The sequence below is a fragment of the Tripterygium wilfordii genome, chromosome 8, assembly GCF_013401445.1.
Source record: "Tripterygium wilfordii isolate XIE 37 chromosome 8, ASM1340144v1, whole genome shotgun sequence".
In the NCBI taxonomy this organism is placed as follows: Eukaryota; Viridiplantae; Streptophyta; class Magnoliopsida; order Celastrales; family Celastraceae; genus Tripterygium; species Tripterygium wilfordii.
The window spans coordinates 417,703-434,980 of NC_052239.1; the positions used below are offsets into that span (position 1 = coordinate 417,703).

Below are 17,278 nucleotides of genomic sequence, written 5' to 3' on the forward strand. Positions count from 1 at the left end.
ATATAATATTTAATTGACATCTTTAAATATTTTCTTGATCTTACCACTTAACTTATTTGATTGTGTCGGATTAATTAAAATCCACCTACAGGGTTTTGACACAATCTCAAATCCTATAAGCATTCTCAAGAGGCTATCATCAATCCATAATTAGACGTGAATTTTATTAACAGATTATTTTTCATCGTACAATTAATGCGGTGACCCAACTCACTTGGTGTTTGTTGGCCTGTACAAAAAGACCTCACCCTTTAGTAAATCAAAGTCCCGTACATTAAATGCACATGTACTAATAATCTTTAATAAATTAAGAATATGAACAATTCTATAACATCTGTGTGAGTGTACAATTTTCCATATAGTCAGACTGGGAAAATTGACTCACAAGTAGTCCTGATCAATACACTCCAAGTGTATTGGTATAGTAAGTTCAAGCTTTACCGCTCTCCGTAACCAAGATAGGTATACTGAAATACTATACCACAGCCAAGCCGACGGTTTGTCCAATTCCGTCTTAGCTGTGATCGCTTACTTATATTCGATAGGAACTTATGAATTGATCTTCCGTGTGCAAGCTCAGACTCTACACACCAATTCATATACCATATAGAATAAAAGACAATGATGTCAATATGTCTTTTCTCATTTTAAATGCTAAATATATTTTATTCAAATAAATAAATCGAGTTTGAATATTACATAAAATATTGACTTTTAGCATACTATTCCTATCATTTAGGGCAGCTACTAATGATAATAAACAAAACGGAAGCAATTAAAACTAGATGGAAACTAAGAAGCAAATGTATTTAGCAACCTACAGTGCAAACCTTAAACCATTTCCATAACAGAAGCCTGAAGAATCCTAGTAGCTTGTATGGAGGGAGGACTAATGCATTGGACAAATGGGTATTTATCCTCCGTTGTGCCTAGACTTTCCTGACCTGGATATTATGAGTGGATTGAAACCTCCAGATGGGCTGTTTGCCACTCTGAACAAGGGCCACCTCCTCTCCTTCCTTCACCATCCCCTGTTTCTGTATATGAAAACAAAGAATATGCATCATGCATTCTAAAAGCTACAAGACTTTGATGACTTAATTATGAAAAATATTCGTTTTTGTTATTCATCTTAAACAGGTCAGTCAGGCTACGTTCTAGTTTGAGCATAATTGGCCATGTTTCCATATCTACATCCTCTGTTCTAATCATCAGTAACAGAGAGCATATTCAAAAATATTTAAGCCTTACAATCGAACATCCATCAAATAGTCTACCAGCGAAAATTTTCAACAATTACAGCACGCGTATGCACACATGAAAAGAAATTTATAAGTTTCACCCCAAGCTGGAAGAGAACATGCACTTTAGCTAACAGATAGATATCTTGCTTGATATTCTGACTTTAAAAACCCAAAGTTTCCAACCACTTTAGAGTAAATATTTAACAGTGAAGATACTAGCATAAGAACATGTGCAATTGCATTAAAGGAATTGCACATGTTTTTGGGAGACGTGTTTGGTTTATTTTTTGTATAATAGAAGTGGTATCCAATATTATTTTTATTGGACCATTAAAAATAACTCATTGTGTTCCAATCAAGGCCTTCGCATTAAGCGATGTGAGATTCGTTACAAAAGCAAATGCTTTTAACTTTAACATTTACTTCACTGCGTCTCACAATGCCATAAACCACAAAACACTTTTTTTTTTAACATGAATAAAAATAATATAAATTTAAACGAGGTTTTTGAAAAAAATAAAAGTAAATAAAAACCACAAAGCACTTATCGCTTATATGTATATTCATTTTATATATGTACTATATATATAATTACATATTAATTTATAATGTATTAAAAATCAACGATTCAATCTTGATCGTATTGATTCAACCTCGAAAATCTTAAACTTTCAAGTGACACGATTTGACATAGGGGTCGATTCTGAAAACTAAAGTATCAATCCTTAAATTTGGATTTTTTAGTCGACTTGTTTACATTTCATAACCCATAAGGTCAACCCGACATTTCCACCGCGAAGAGTCAAAGACGAACCCCACTTGGTCAACACGGAATTGAAAGACTCGCCAATAAATCCATTAAGACCAATTCACCTGGTATTAAAACCCGTTGATGTCTCTCGTAGTCATGTACCACAACCTAATTGGTATTAAAAATCATTGATGACTCTCATAGTCCGGTACCGCAAGGATTGGGAGTTAAAAAAGATTCCGGAGAGGAATGCAAAGGTCCTAAGATTGATGCACCATTTGCGCGCATTTAAAAAAGTTGAAAAGGAAAAAGGATCGAAAAGACCCCTGAACTTTGATCACTAAGTTGATTAAGCCTCTAAACTTTATTTTGGGTCAAACATGCCTTTGAACTATGATGAATGATGTTCGTTACCTCTTCGTCGCATTTTCCATCCAAATTCGCTTATTTACCCATTTTATCAAAGTACATGAGCTTAAATGGACCATTTTTATAAGACACGTGGCTTATTTGATCACTAGGTCGATTAAGTCCCTAAACTTTATTTCGGGTCAAACATGCCCCTGAACTATGATGAATGATGTTCGTTACCTCTCCGTCATATTTTCCATCCAAATTCACTTATTTGACCCATTTTATCAAAGTACAAGGGTTTAAATGGATTATTTTGCAAGACACGTGGCGTCCATATCAACAACATGTAAGGCATTTAACGGAAAAATCTTGCCAAATCAGCTATTTTGGATGGAAAATGTGAGAAGGGATAACGGACATCATTTATCATAGTTCAAGGGTATGTTTGACCCGAAATAAAATCTAGGGGCTCAATCGATCCAGTGATCAAAGTTCAACGGCCATTTTGATTCTTCTCCCATGAAAAAATAATAAATATAAAATTTAAGTGATTTTAATAGCTAGATTTAAAAGAGTGCACTACAATTGAGGGCTCGCAAATACAAGATGAAAGAGATGTTTGACCCAATTTACTTGTAAAGATATTGTCTATTTTGGGTCAAAGGCATGCACAGTTTTGTTCTTAAAAAGACATATACAATTAAGAGAAGTTGGACTTAAACTTATAAACTACTTTATTAACTCTCACCTAACCGATGTAAGATATTTTATATTTCTAATAGTATTAAAGATTTGGAGGCTCTGCTATTCGTAGAGTGTATTGTACAAATCTTATATAATGATTTGGAATGTATATTACATCACACTACACTTTCGTGTCACATAGATCGAGAATTAAAATAAGTGACAATTTTTGGGATTTATAGCATTGCTCCACATAATTATGCACTCTTCTGATGAATGGAGTTTGTATATCCATTCTTATCATCATAATATTCTTATTCTACAAAACGCAAACTTATGAGCCAGCCAATCCACATAATTATACACTTTTCTAAATGCAGTTACTACATCCATTCTTATTCTTACCGGACACAAACTTAGGACTCAGCCAACCCACATATATATAATTATACACTTGCCTTAACGGAGTCACTATATCCATTCTTATCATCATAATAATTTGACCACAGCATAATACCTCCGTACTTGGCTGAACCCTTTATCGCCGGCAACACTTGAGAAGTAAGCACATTCGCCGGAATATATCCACTCCTGGCAGCCGCGGGTGCCGCCGGCAACCCCAAAAATATGGACCCTGCCTTTATAGATGTAGTCCATTGCTTCCACGAATTTATGAGATTATTAGTGTTCCCAGCACGATACTGGCAAGGAGGATTATTGTAGAACTGAACCCAAACATAGTCAAAAAGCCCTGTATTCAGTGCATTCCCAAGACGATCATCTGGGAATGGACATTGAGGAGCTGCAGTTAGGTAAACTTTCTTTCCTCTGTTGCTGTAAGATGACAGATAACGAGCAAGATCGTCGTAATAACTGTTCGAACCAAGTTCAATATCGAAATCAATTCCATCCAACACAGCATCCCCTAGAGGACGTGAAGATGACTGACCACCCAAGAAATTGTTCCATAGATAGTCTGCAACATTTTTAGCATCTGCTCTAGATGATAGAGAATAGCTCCCGAAGCCACCGCCGATCGATAGCATCACTTTGATACCATGATTTTGGCAGTTTTTGATGCCGATGCTAACAGCTTTGCATCCACCTGATGCAGGGTTGCAATGGCCGGCGAGGTCGATTCCAGGGGTTTGACCATTGCCAAATTTATTGAGAAAGGCTATGTTGACATAACCATATTTGTTAGTGATACAGGTATGGGTTAAGACTCCTTCATTGCCGTTCTGGCCCCAATATATGGCAATTTTCCCTGCTTCAGAGGAAGAAAATAGGGCCAGAACAAGAAGGGAGAACAAGGTAGAAGTGGCTTGTAGTTTCATGGTCATTGTACTTGTGTAGCATTCTAATGAGTGTAGTCGCTTATATAGAGTTTACAGCAATGCTGTGATGAGAAAAATTGAGCCGTAGTAATTGACTTTACATTGTTTTTTTTAACAGAGTTGATTGACTTATAGTGCTCAGTGAGGAAGTCACGTTCGTGCATTCCCATTCGGAGTAATGCTACAAGCCCCAAAATTTCCCCCATTTTAACCACTATCCATGTGGCACGTGAGATAAACAATCCGTCCCTCCACACTAATAACACTTTTACACGACTTTATCTTCTCAAGTCAAACACCAACCCATAATAATTTGAGCTCAGAAAAAACGTCTATTAATTGTTTAGATATTCAGCCCGCAACAAGAGATTAGTCTTATGAACACTCAATAGCTCATCCAACACCACTAAATTTGACAGAGGTTTGTAACTCTACTCACTCGAGACGGTTGATACACTCCATGTGAATGAGAAAAAAATTGGGGTTGAATCATTTTTCAATTATGTGGATCGGCTCCTAAGTTTGAATTCGGTAGACTAAGAAAATCGGGATACTCATCATATTCATGATAAAGTGGTAATATTAGGAAGATGAATATCCTGAGAGGTTATAAATAAATAAATATAAAGACCTTGACTTGATTACTTGTTTGGCAAAAAAGTAGACATTTCCACCTTCTGTGAACTCTCCTTTCTATGGATTCCCACTACTTTTCCACTGGTGATATTTGTCTGCCAAATATCTTCCAATGGGGCTGGGAACAACTGAGGCTTTGCCCTACCCATTTGCAAATATGATAAGATGAAGCACAAGGACATGAGCATATGCATATCCCAAACAAAATTACACACCATATCATCTTTTTAGGGCAAGTACTAATGATAATAAATAAAACAGAAGCAATTAAAACTAGATGGAAACTAAGAAGCAAATGTATTTAGCAACCTACAGTGCAAACCTTATGCCATTTCCATAACAGAAGCCTGAAGAATCCTAGTAGCTTGTATGGAGGGAGGACTGATGCCTTGGACAAATGGGTATTTATCCTTCATTGTGCCTAGACTTTCCTGACCTGGATATTGTGAGTGGATTGAAACCTCCAGATGGGCTGTCTGCCACTCTGAACAAGGGCCACCTCCTCTCCTTCCTTCACCATCCCCTGTTTCTGTACATGAAAACAAAGAGTATGCATCATGCATTCTAAAAGCTACAAGACTTTGATGACTTAGTTATGACAAATATTCGTTTTTGTTATTCATCTTAAACAGGTCAGTCAGACTACGTTCTAGTTTGAGCATAACTGGCCATGTTTCCATATCTACATCCTCTGTCCTAATCATCAGTAACAGAGAGCATATTAAAAAATATTTAAGCCTCACAATCAAACATCCATCAAACAGTCTACCATCGAAAATTTTCAACAATTACAGCACGCGTATGCACACATGAAAAGAAATTTAGAAGTTTCACCCCAAGCTGGAAGAGAACATGCACTTTAGCTAACAGATAGATATCTTGGTTGATATTCTGACTTTAAAAACCCAAAGTTTCCAACCACTTTAGAGTAAATATTTAACAGTAAAGATACTAGCATAAGAACATGTGCAATTGCATTAAAGGAATTGACCAATGGAAACACTAGTGAATTCATTTGTTACTTCCTTAACAAAAGTTGTAGCACATTGTCAAAAACACTGTACCTGCAGCAAACCTAAAGCATTTTGAAAGGTTTCTTCAGCATCATCAGAAAATTGCACATATATGGGACATACTCCTTGATATAGCGCCAGCCTCCGTTGAATCCTCTTCCTACGTGACCAACAGTACGGTAATTAACCAAACCAATAAATTTTTGTACCTCAGAATGAATGACCCCAAGATCAGCCCATCGATAAGTCATAAGCCAAATTTTTACACACAAATATAATATGACAATGGGAATTCCCAAACTAGCTGATCACTAGTTTAGTCATATGTTAAAGATGTAACCAACTTGGCTATTTCAGAAGTGAAGTGAATAAAGAAAATGACTATGATGTTGAGATAAATGGAAAAAGAGACCCACCCCCTCTTTTGAGTGACGCCATTCATTTATTAGGTTTAGTACTCAGTATGATGTTTTCCATCTAAATATTATACAAAAGACCTAGCATCAAATTTGAATTTCAAGAGCTTACTCATTTGTGAAAGCAAAGATTGTGCTTGAGGGGCGATAATGGCTCAGTAGTATGGACATGAATCCAGTTCTGGTGAAGACAACAATGGATGTTCCCAAAGTGTTGGACATCGTTGTTGCATGGTAAGCAAACATCTCGCTCATGTGGTTCTACAGGAAACAAGATTCATCAGTCAATTATGATGCATTGATTATCAAAAGGGAGCAAAAGACAGGGGCTCAATTGATACAAAACCCAATATTAGGTAACCTTGAAAGCTTGACCAAGATTAAGTGGCATTACACCACCATCTATGGTTGCTTCTGTTCGTAATGCGACCGTATGCATAACTTTCACTGCTTTCAATGGGAACCTGCAATGAAATGATATCACTTAATTACACAGCAAGAAGAAAATTATTTACGTCCATAGCATTCTAATTACTGAAGATTTGCATATGCCCTCTTGCAATTAGCAAGCCAACTACATGTTTAAGTGTTCCAAAGTCAGTAAGTTCCTTATGATATGCATGACATAAGTTTAAGACAACCTTTCAATGCAAACACCCCTAATCAAGGAGAGTCATATATGGAACATATGATCATTCTTGTAGGACTTAAAATAATCACATTCGCACAAAATCCCCTCAATCGGGGAAACTTCAACTAAATGGATAGATACATCAACAATTACTTCTGCCAGACGGCAGGTTGAGACATCTGTATATTTTCTCATATAGAGGCATTCAGGTTTAGCAACAGTCCCCACCAGTCCTGTCTAATGAACAGTTTGATAAATCAGAAGAAAAGCAACTTACTTTCCATGAGCAGTTTCTCCAGAAAGCATGACTGCATCTGCACCCTCTCTAACAGCTATTGCAATGTCTGATACCTCTGCTCTGGTTGGAGTTGGATGAACAATCATGCTTTCCAGCATATTTGTTGCCACAATGACAGCTTTCCCCATGCTGCGACAAATCCTGATTATCTCTTCCTACATTTTGCAATCAGCAGAGTTTTCATCTAAGAAGTACTAGGAACACAAACAGGCCTGTAACAGGTAATGTCCTTACTGTCAATAATACCTGCAGAAGTGGAACTTCCTCAACAGGGAGCTCCGCACCCAGATCCCCTCGTGCAACCATTGCCTAAATTAAGAAGAGTGCATACATATATCAAGTAAAACTCCAGCACTTGGATCTATGTTGGCACGCCCAATTTTTTAAAAATACAGCAATATATCTTCTTCAGGATCCGATTAGAGAAACCTTTTTCATTGTTCTTCCAAGTCATTTAGAAAAGTACCAAAACAGAGAATCCGATGTTCCCTCCAATAAATTACCACGTCTCACTTCAAATATTGTTGACATGATTTTAAGAAAAGCTTAAAAGCAATTTGCTTGGCCTTTTCAGTATAGACACAGAGAAATAAGCATTGAAGAGCTAATAAACCCAGATTGGTAACCATGTTATGACTTTTAGATAGCTGTCACTCTATAATTCAATCAATAGAACCAAGTAATTACCCCATCGGATGCTGTGATGATCGAATGCAAATTTGGTATAGAATCTGCACTTTCGATCTTTACAATAACATGGATATCTGCCCCACAACCTGCAAAAATAGTAGAAAATCGTATTGTATAAAGCAAATGCAAGCAGCCACTTAGATTGTAATCCAGAATTCTTCTAAAAGGATAATAAATATTAAATTAAAGTACTAAAGATCACTTCGCAGATAATTCTTCAACTCATGAACAACTTGTGCGTCTTTAACAAAGGAAACAGCATAAAAGTCAACTTGATTATCCACTCCAAATTTAATGTCATCCCAGTCCTTCTCTGCAGCAAGCCAATGTCAATAGTGAGATCAATATGTAATAAAACATCAGAAACTATTAGACTCAAGTAAGATAATATTTAATATCCTACCAGTTATAGAAGGAAGTGTGGCACTTTTTCCTCGAACATTAAGGTGGCGCCTAGACTTGAGCTCTCCTCCATCAACAACTTCACATTTCACTGAATCTTCTGTCTTGGACTTCACCATGAAAGACATCATACCACCTGAATCATGAATCAAGAGAGAGAAACATAAGATTGCGATAACTTTCGTTGTTCGAGAAAATGATCTTAACACTAGTACGCACTCTATCAACATTTTACCAATATAGATCGTTGAAAACCATGTTATCAAACTCAAAGGCTACTGAAAGTCTGAAACTATTATTATGGGGCGGTAATATTTGCTTTGGCTAGTGGCAGTTGTCAGTATGTGGATAATTGTCCTCTGTTTCCTGCAATTTCTTAGAACACCACAAAATATCTTCCAGGCTTCCAGTAAGCTTGTTGCACATATCAACAAAAGAGCAGATACAAATTGAGATATAAATGCATTCATAAGAGTTAAAAAATTTTAAATTCAAAAATAGAGAAGAAAATTTCCTGTGAGTAAAAAAAATGTTCACACAAGTATTTGTAATCCAGTCACATGCACCCTTGTCATCTGATGAGAGCTGAACCAATCATAAAGTGAATAAATATCATTTTTTAACAATTCCAAAAGGTTTTAAAGCCGAAAACTAAGGGTTTTAATACGCTCCACTCTTAGGTATTTGTCTAAATAGATTCACATCTGGAGTGATATTTTGACAAAAATGTATTAGCTTACCATCTACAAGCAGCATGTCACCCACTTCCACATCATTAACAAAATCATCATAGTTAACACTGACGCAATCAGCTGTGCCAACACCTCTCCTGATGGTGAAAGTAAATTCTTGTCCACTATTTAACATAATTGGTTGCGGCAGGTCACCACTCCTAACCTCAGGGCCCTGATAACGAAACAACCAAATAAACAAGAGAATAATAGTGATAAAACAAACACACACACTCAGATAGAGAGACATTTAAAAAATGGGGAAAAAAACTCAAGGAATAGATTAAGATAATCAATACAAGGAAAGTTAAGAGAACTATATGTCAAATCAAGCTTAATTTATGAGACTATAAGCTTAATTTCAGATATGCATTGCAGATGAACTATATCCCAATCCTGTTCTACAAAGTTTCGCCATCGCCATTATGCCACTAAAGCTGCAAATATCAAATGACTTGAAACTGAAACACTTTAACACAAGCAGGTAGCAAACACGCAGAATGCCCATGAGAAATCTGGCCATCTTCTACCAAAATCATCAGTAAGTAGTGGTATGCTAATAATGATATTTCACAGACTACAAATACCATACATGAGAAGAAACCAACCAAATGTCATGTCTATGACCTGGATAACAAAAGATACATATGTCATAAACTGGGATAATAATTAATTATGAATAGATTGTGTAAAGATGACATAACGGAGAACCTGCCTTGGTGTCAAGCATGATCGCAATGGTGTTGTCTTGAGATTGTGCATTATACTCTTTAACAAGATCAATAACTTTCTGATGAGACGCATGGTCTCCATGAGACATATTCATCCGAGCAACATTCATTCCAGCCTCAGCCAGCTTCCATATCATTTCACGTGTGTTGGTTGAAGGACCAATTGTGCAGACAATTTTTGTCTTACGTCTAACAGTAGGTTTGGACCACACACTTACTGATGTGTCACTTAGTTGCTCTATCCCCAGTAAATTTTTAAACTGCTCCTCCCTCTGTCACAGAAGATAATATAGATTACAAATCACAGTTTGAAATATGTGCTGGAAAGTGGAAACAACTGTCGGTTACTTCTACTATGAGAAACTAGAACATTGAAAAGTGCATGCATTTGCTCACTGCAAAATAGTATTACATAGTCACTTGCCACCATCAAATGAATCAACAGCATAATGAAGAAAATCAAACATTAAAATGCCGACGATAAACAACAAAATGCGAACAACTACTGTAATATATGTATTTGTATATTCTTTCAGAAACAAAACAAATTCATTACTGATTACACTTTACGATTAAAGCCATGAGGTATATCTATAAATAGGTTAACCCAACAACAGTTCAGAAGCAACCAAAAACAAAATTGTATTAATTGATATTCACCCTCCTGTTCCTCCATTCTTCCGCAGCAAACCATGATGTACTGATATTGGCACACAAAACCCACAAAAAATTAATAAAGGAGCATGAGAGTTCTTCATATTACTTTCCAGCACCGGCATTTTTTTCTTAAAAGAGGTATGGAACATTGGCGGTGGTGGTTCCTTTGATTAAGTGCACCAGTCCTTAGCTTAGGAGGACGTATACCAGAAAGGTGCATTGCTTTGTATTTCGTGCATTCTTTGTTTCCCAACCAACTGATTTTTCATAGTCAACAAATTCCACTCAATCATACATTGTTTCACGAACCAAACTAGATCTACTCGGCCCAGTTAAACTAAAAACAACAGCATTAACCTTAGTTTAGTGAAACACTCGGGTCCTATACAAATAAAATACTAATAGAAACTCAGAAAATTCATTTCCTACTATTTCCCTCGCTTTCTCACCAACGAAAGAGAATAAGAGGGGGAAAAAAAGAAAAAAAACTCCCACAAAAAACATAATCAAACCGGACCAACAGCACAGACCTGAAATACATCCTCAGGTGACACCGGAACGACTTCAGGCTCCGCGGCTCTCTTACACGTGGTTCGGGTGCTTCTGTAAGCAATTCTCTTGCTCGTCTTCTCCTCCTCACGACCCAGTACTCTAGAAGCAAAGCTCGCCGGCTTCAACTTGTCCGGTCTCTCCAGTAATGATCCAGAGTTAGGGCAAGTCGACAAGCCATTAATCGATCTAGTAGCAACCACTTGAGCCATTGCTAGAGAAATGTGAGCGTGAGAGATAGAGGAAAGTGTAGAGAAACGAAGGTGATGTTGGTGGAGTTGTTAAATGGAGAACGAGAGATGTGAAACTTGAACTTCTCGCCGAGTGGTTGGGGAAATCGCCGTCGATTTTGGCGTGAGTGGGAGGAAGGGGCCAAGGAGGCTGAAGGTCGTGCGCCTAGTTTGTATCGACCAAATGTGGCAAGTGTCTTTTTCGATCTTGATTTGCTTTGCGCTGCAACTTATTGGTAGACGGTTTGAAACACAATACACCCTTGAATTAGTTGATACAGCGTCGTTTTATAGGAAATTTACATAATTCTAATTTTAGTGTTTTAGAGTATGTTTGGATTGGGCGATTTAGACAAAAGGGAAGAGAATGGAAAGATTTCATTAAATTTTTATCAAAATTCTTCCTTCCAAAATTGGGTCATTTTGAGGGAAGGAATGATTTGTTAAGTTATTTATATGTTAAAAATCTATTTTACCCTTATATATAACACTTTAACATAAATCAATATGGATAAATTAGTAAATGAAACTAATGTTCTTTTCTTTCTTTTTTTATTTATTCAAACAAGAGGGACGAAACATTATTACTCATCCATTCTCTTCCCTTCTGTTCTCTGCCCTTCCCTTCTCTCCAAATCCCTCAATCCAAACACATTCTTAAACGTTGCATTTGTCACACCATATCAACCATGTCCTGGAAAGGGTTACATAATTTTACTAAAAATTTATTTTAGTATCTATTCTAATATCAATCAAAACCCAACCATATTCATATTTCAACATGAGGAAATAAAATTAAAAAAATTATGATTTGGGATGTATTCATCAGTGATACCCCAAATTTGGGGTAGCCCATTCTCATAAGTAAAGATCCACTGGGCCGGCAACACTTAAAGCATTTTGAATTGTGATCTAGTTAAAAGAATGTAATGCGGGCCCATCAATAACCCGGCTCAAAGCTCAGCTCTTTGACTTCGGCGCTTAATTTTGGGGTAATGTCGAGTTGGTATTCATTAGTGTTTGTTTCGAAGCTTTAATCGGTCACTTGTAGTTGAAGTCCGATAAACAAACAGGAACAAAGCGAAAGCCCATTACAAAGCGGCCATGTCAATAATTGGGCCTAGAAGCTCGGTAGACAAAGGAAAGCCCATTAGGGTTTTATGTGGACCGTTGCTTTTCCAATAGGCCCAATATCGATATGGCCCCTTGTAATACCCAACATTGATTTCCCCAGAAGCTCGGTAAACAAATGAAAGCCCATTAGTGTTTTATGTGGACCATCACTTTTCCGATAGGCCCAATTGTTGATACGGCCCCCTTGTAATACCCAACATTGATTTTCAAACTCCACGTTGAAAATTTTGTTCAGACAATGTAGATTGAACTAGAGAAGTAGAGATGGTGTTGATTGGTAGATGTGAACACAAATCACTTGGCGATAGCGGATGGCTGGTTATTTCATCGGGCGTAAATAATCTAGTATGAGGTTGAATGTTCGATTTTAAGTTGATGCAGTTATTTTCAAATGGTTTGCACTTTGTACTGAGCTACTAATTTGTTCTCGATTACCCAAAGAAATTGTAAATATAACTTTATATTAATATGCAACAGAAATTTTATCTGCATAAGATGCACATTACTGACAGATATTTGACAGAAATATACAGCCATTACTAGTTCTAAGATATCACTCAGCCTTCACACACACATCTTCAAATTCCTCACATGCTCACTAAAACTACTGTGGCATGCTCACTGGAACTAAAAAGCCTAATAGCCAGATTGGCAATAGATAAATTACAAGGTTCTAGCTTAATTGATTACTGTCGGATCCAGGAGAGTTCGATGTCGGGGAAGCTTCGATGTCTTTGCAATCCGAATCTGCAAATTTCAAGTAATTTTCAGTCTCTTCTGTGCTTCCATTTCTAATATGGAACCACCTTCTATGGTTACTGTGATGCTTTGGCTTTCTATCACTAATGGCAATGGCAATGTCATTAGGGAAAAGATCTCTCAACACAAAGCCATGGAGGATTGTAGATATAAGCAAGGCTGTAACTGTAAGTGTGGCAGTAGCAGCAAATATGACAACAAGAACTTGAGTCACTAGGTTGTCAACTTCGCTCGAGTATCTGATCGTTGCGATGGCTGCTCCGGTCATCGGAAATGTATAAGCCCACCAAGCTAATGAAAACCTGAATGTTCAAAAACAAGAAATAATATTAGACTTTAAACCATTCAGGGAAGAAATAAAAAGACCAAAATGTTCTGTATCTTACTTGAATCCTCTAAAGAAATTGACTCGTACTGCCTGCAAAAACCCCAATGTATTAGAATTCCATCCATTTAGAGGCTATCAAGACTAATAACCCACGTCAAATTGGCATGGCCTAACGCGTGCGTTTGGTATATAAATAAAGGTTTAGCACATGTCACACAATGGCATGTTTTCTAGGCCAAAGAACCAATGGGTCATTGGAGCAAAGACTCGGTCCAAGAACAATATATGCATTCAAATTAGGTAAAACTTACCAGTGAAAAATAAAGAAACAATGCAGTAAAGTAGGCAATCCGAGATCCATAATCAAAGGAGCCTTGAATCCTAGCCCATGCCATGGAAGCAACACTCGGTGCAGCGACGAAAAGGAAGAAAACTGGATGAAGCTCTTTAGGAAGAGTTGCATTTGTTGGAAGTCTTTGATACAGAGTGACAAACAGAACTGCATAGTGAGCCAAACCAACAGCAAAGAAAAATATAGGCCCTTCTTTCAATCCCATCGACGCACCCAACAATGCTCCAACAAAATTCCCAACAACCGACAAATGGTTCGAAGGATTAGCCACTTTCGAGAGCCTTCGTTGCCCTCCGGACATCCATTGCCCGTAAATCTTAAGCTCTAAGCAGAGAATTGGTGCCATGAGAACATACCAAAGTGCCGGAGGCAGATGTTGAGTGACTGAAGGTGGTACTCCAATGGCTAAAAATAGGAGTGATATCCATGGAGCAAAGAAGAAGTTGACGCGGATGGGATGGTAGTATTCGCGTCGAACTGCTTCGAAGAAGAGAATCACCTTCACAAGATAAATTGAAGCAACAATGGCTACCAGAGCTACAGAAATGCACCATAGGACTAGATTTACTGTCAAGCTTATGTGAAGAAACTTAGTTGAAGGAGCGGTTGCCAATGTTTTCCACATGATTGCTTGGCTGCTAACGCCGAGACATATACCAAATGAAGAGATGGGAAATCGTAGCAGAAATGGCCATGTCTTGTCCTCTGGCAACACAATTTGCTCTGATGGCTGTAACAAGCGTATTTCATCAAAGATAGAGAAAAACTACGTAACTAGAGGGCTAATGCAACTTTTCGACACCGAAAAGTATTGACCAAATCCAACTCGATCAGAGTTTCAATTTGAGAATCCAAAGTTGAAAATTGTTCTAATATACACACTACTAGGACACATTTTTTACTATTCGAGTAGTCAAACTACTAATACGACATAAAAAATAATATAATGGATCTGCTCTAACACCGAGAAATCTACGTAGAACCATTTTCAACTTTGGGTTGCAAGGTTGGAACATGTGAACAGTCGTAAATTGACAACTATAAACGTTACATTACACCAATAATTAAATAAGTGAAATGTGTGAATTTCAGTATATGCCACATACCCTCAAGGTTTCCAATTCAGGTCCCTGCAATGCATCAAAGTATCGAGCGACCGGTATAGACTCAGTCTCAGCCTTCTGCACATTACCACGCTCGGGTTCGGGTTCAGGCTCGCGAGGCTTTCCACGAATGTTGGATATTTGCCTTTCAAGTTTCCCAGACCATGTTTTGAAGGAATCAAACCTCTTATCTCTAAATTTCTTTATACCAGGATGCTGTGGAAATCCCCGAATATCAACTGGTTCAGGACCTCCAGACCCTCTTGGCATTGGCTGTGAATGAAACTTCACTTTCTTCGGCTGCACACCAGATTCTGCAGTGGAAACTGGAATTCCATCGCCAAAAAGAACTCTTTTTGTGCTCTTTTCATGATCTTGAATCGGAGAAGATGGCATGCTAATGGAAACTGAACACTTTCTTTGATGGTTGATGAAATTACTCATTTCAGCTTCCTGCAGGTGAAATTAAAAGGTCAATAAATCCCCATGAAAGAGACCAGAGCAGAATCAACAATTCTGGGTCTGGAAGGCCTTGATTAGCTACCATTGGTGGCTGATTCTGATCATGGAAGCTACTATCCTCCTTGACTGTGTCAAATCCAGCCAAATCATTTGATGATAAACGTCTTATGAGTGATGGCATTTCTTCACTGTTTTCCATCGCCAAAAAAAAAGCCCTGTAAGAGTAAACCCAGTTTAATTTCCCATTAGCAAATCAATACTGCTTGTGTTCTCTACAATGGCTGGCTAATGAATTTTCTTTGACAGCATTTCGTACAGAGAAACATGAAACTAGTCAGAAATGCTGAAATTAAGAATCAAAAGGAGTCACCTGCAAAATTGCAACTCTGTAATACAAACGGGGCTTGAATAAGATTTCACTGAGAGCAGAGAAATCAAAATTCTCTTGGCTGGCTTTGATTGTTCAAGAGGAAAAATGAAGAAGCTCAACTAACACACATCTTCCTGCAATAGGGAGCAGAATATATAGTCAAGAGGAGACCACCTTTGTGTGTATATTACGTCAAATGCACCTCTTGTCCCGCTTTAATTGAGAATGGCACACCTCATGCAAGGACAAAGGAAGCGCACACGAAATTTATAAACCATTCCAGCTATACTTTTCTAAGCGTTTATCACTTAGTTGTTAGGTAAGCAAATTAAAAACATATGCAAGCGTAAGTGAGTCATTGGTTGAACGGTAATCACATTACATATAAGGGATATTGATTATTAGATTCAGAAAATGTATTGGTTGGAATCTCTCTCATCGCAACCCAAGATTGTCTTCTTTGTTCTAACATATGGCTCAACTTCTGAACGGATACCCAATATGTGGCCTCAAGGCTTTGTTGACTCTATGACACATGCATTACTAATTGTGTGAGAGAGATTGGATATTTTTGCTTATATGTCATTCGATTGGATTATAACAATCCGAGTAGGATAAAGTTTGAAATGTTGATGGACAACTTTAGGTGTGGCATAAAATAAAGGGAAAAAAATTGAGAATCAAACGTAAAAATGGTGGATGCTTATCAGAGATTAATTAGGATAATATATGTAGCGGGGTCTTAGACTAACTCAACAGTTAATTATAAATTCTGGTCATTTTTGGTACGCAGTTTTCTTTTAGCGGCGGAAAGCGAGGAGCCCGAGACAAAGATGGGTTAAGTAACGTAGACAACTCATGCTTAATTGATATCACTCAAATTGACAATTAAGCATAAATTACAAAATTAATTATATATTAGTGATGGACCAAGCTGAAAACTACATGAACGAGAGAGGTTAGTATGATATAATTTAAAAAAAAATAAAAAATATGTTGCATAAATGTATTATAATTTTCTAATTGGGACAACTAGCACCCTCAAGTCTGGGATGCCCGAATATTTGGAAACTAAGAGAACCACAATAATTAATAATTAATAATTAATTAAAGAAATCAAAGAAAATATAATTGAATTCAAGTCCTACAACTACCAAGTAGCCCCACGTACAGCTAGAACAGCTAAAATTTAACTTAAATTTTGCAATAAAGATCGGCCTGTTTTGTCGGGCAGTACGTTCAACTACGACTCTACATTTATTTTTCTTCTGTTTTTCTTTTTCTTTTTCTTTCCATAAATATTTGTTGTTCAGGTTTTCTACTTTTCTATGGGAAAGTTCCATGAGTGTTCATGTTATAAATTGGATCGGATACAGGTATTGTCCACTCTAGGCCTGAGGCTCGCACGGTTTTTGT

The 17,278-nt window shown here is 37.3% G+C and overlaps 3 protein-coding genes across 5 annotated transcripts; all 3 read right to left on the reverse strand.

Annotated features, from left to right (window-relative positions):
- Positions 1 to 914: 914 nt before the first annotated feature.
- On the reverse strand, positions 915 to 11,584 carry LOC120003966 (plastidial pyruvate kinase 2-like). 3 transcript variants are annotated; one of them, XR_005469416.1, is made up of 13 exons: positions 11,106 to 11,336; positions 9,903 to 10,190; positions 9,197 to 9,362; positions 8,458 to 8,592; positions 8,257 to 8,367; positions 8,052 to 8,140; positions 7,611 to 7,673; positions 7,344 to 7,519; positions 6,797 to 6,899; positions 6,548 to 6,696; positions 6,071 to 6,179; positions 5,292 to 5,535; positions 4,978 to 5,124 (listed from the first exon to the last, which is right to left on the reverse strand). XR_005469416.1 is itself a non-coding variant. In XM_038853141.1 (12 exons), exons 1-12 carry the CDS (start codon positions 11,334 to 11,336, stop codon positions 930 to 932), a joined length of 1,728 nt encoding a protein of 575 aa, XP_038709069.1. In that variant the 5' UTR covers positions 11,337 to 11,584; the 3' UTR covers positions 915 to 929. The 3 variants fall into 3 exon arrangements, 2 of the variants coding, with proteins under 2 accessions (XP_038709069.1, XP_038709068.1); XM_038853141.1 differs by lacking the exons at positions 4,978 to 5,124; positions 5,292 to 5,535 and adding an exon at positions 915 to 1,037 and having other exon boundaries at positions 11,106 to 11,584; XM_038853140.1 differs by lacking the exon at positions 4,978 to 5,124 and having other exon boundaries at positions 5,168 to 5,535; positions 11,106 to 11,582.
- On the reverse strand, positions 3,168 to 4,391 carry LOC120003968 (hevamine-A-like). Its single transcript, XM_038853142.1, has one exon. It carries the CDS (start codon positions 4,374 to 4,376, stop codon positions 3,480 to 3,482), a length of 897 nt encoding a protein of 298 aa, XP_038709070.1. The 5' UTR covers positions 4,377 to 4,391; the 3' UTR covers positions 3,168 to 3,479.
- Positions 11,585 to 12,919: 1,335 nt separating the features above from the next.
- LOC120003792 (S-type anion channel SLAH2-like) lies at positions 12,920 to 15,991 on the reverse strand. The gene is made up of 6 exons (XM_038852883.1): positions 15,863 to 15,991; positions 15,575 to 15,707; positions 15,034 to 15,483; positions 13,887 to 14,657; positions 13,634 to 13,665; positions 12,920 to 13,549 (listed from the first exon to the last, which is right to left on the reverse strand). Exons 2-6 carry the CDS (start codon positions 15,689 to 15,691, stop codon positions 13,162 to 13,164), a joined length of 1,758 nt encoding a protein of 585 aa, XP_038708811.1. The 5' UTR covers positions 15,692 to 15,707; positions 15,863 to 15,991; the 3' UTR covers positions 12,920 to 13,161.
- Positions 15,992 to 17,278: the final 1,287 nt, after the last annotated feature.

What these genes read in the sequence shown, in the direction of transcription:
- LOC120003968 (XM_038853142.1), bottom strand. Translation starts at nt 4,376, where the DNA reads ATGACCATGAAACTACAAGCCACTTCTACCTTGTTCTCCCTTCTTGTT.
- LOC120003966 (XM_038853141.1), bottom strand. Translation starts at nt 11,336, where the DNA reads ATGGCTCAAGTGGTTGCTACTAGATCGATTAATGGCTTGTCGACTTGC. An exon ending in CACACTTCCTTCTATAACTG is followed by an intron (nt 8,368 to 8,457) that starts GTAGGATATTAA and finishes GGCTTGCTGCAG; the next exon opens with AGAAGGACTGGGATGACATT. An exon ending in ATCTTTGCTTTCACAAATGA is followed by an intron (nt 6,180 to 6,547) that starts GTAAGCTCTTGA and finishes TTGGTCACGTAG; the next exon opens with GAAGAGGATTCAACGGAGGC.
- LOC120003792 (XM_038852883.1), bottom strand. Translation starts at nt 15,691, where the DNA reads ATGGAAAACAGTGAAGAAATGCCATCACTCATAAGACGTTTATCATCA. An exon ending in CTGAATTGGAAACCTTGAGG is followed by an intron (nt 14,658 to 15,033) that starts GTATGTGGCATA and finishes CGCTTGTTACAG; the next exon opens with CCATCAGAGCAAATTGTGTT. An exon ending in TGTTTCTTTATTTTTCACTG is followed by an intron (nt 13,666 to 13,886) that starts GTAAGTTTTACC and finishes GGGTTTTTGCAG; the next exon opens with GCAGTACGAGTCAATTTCTT.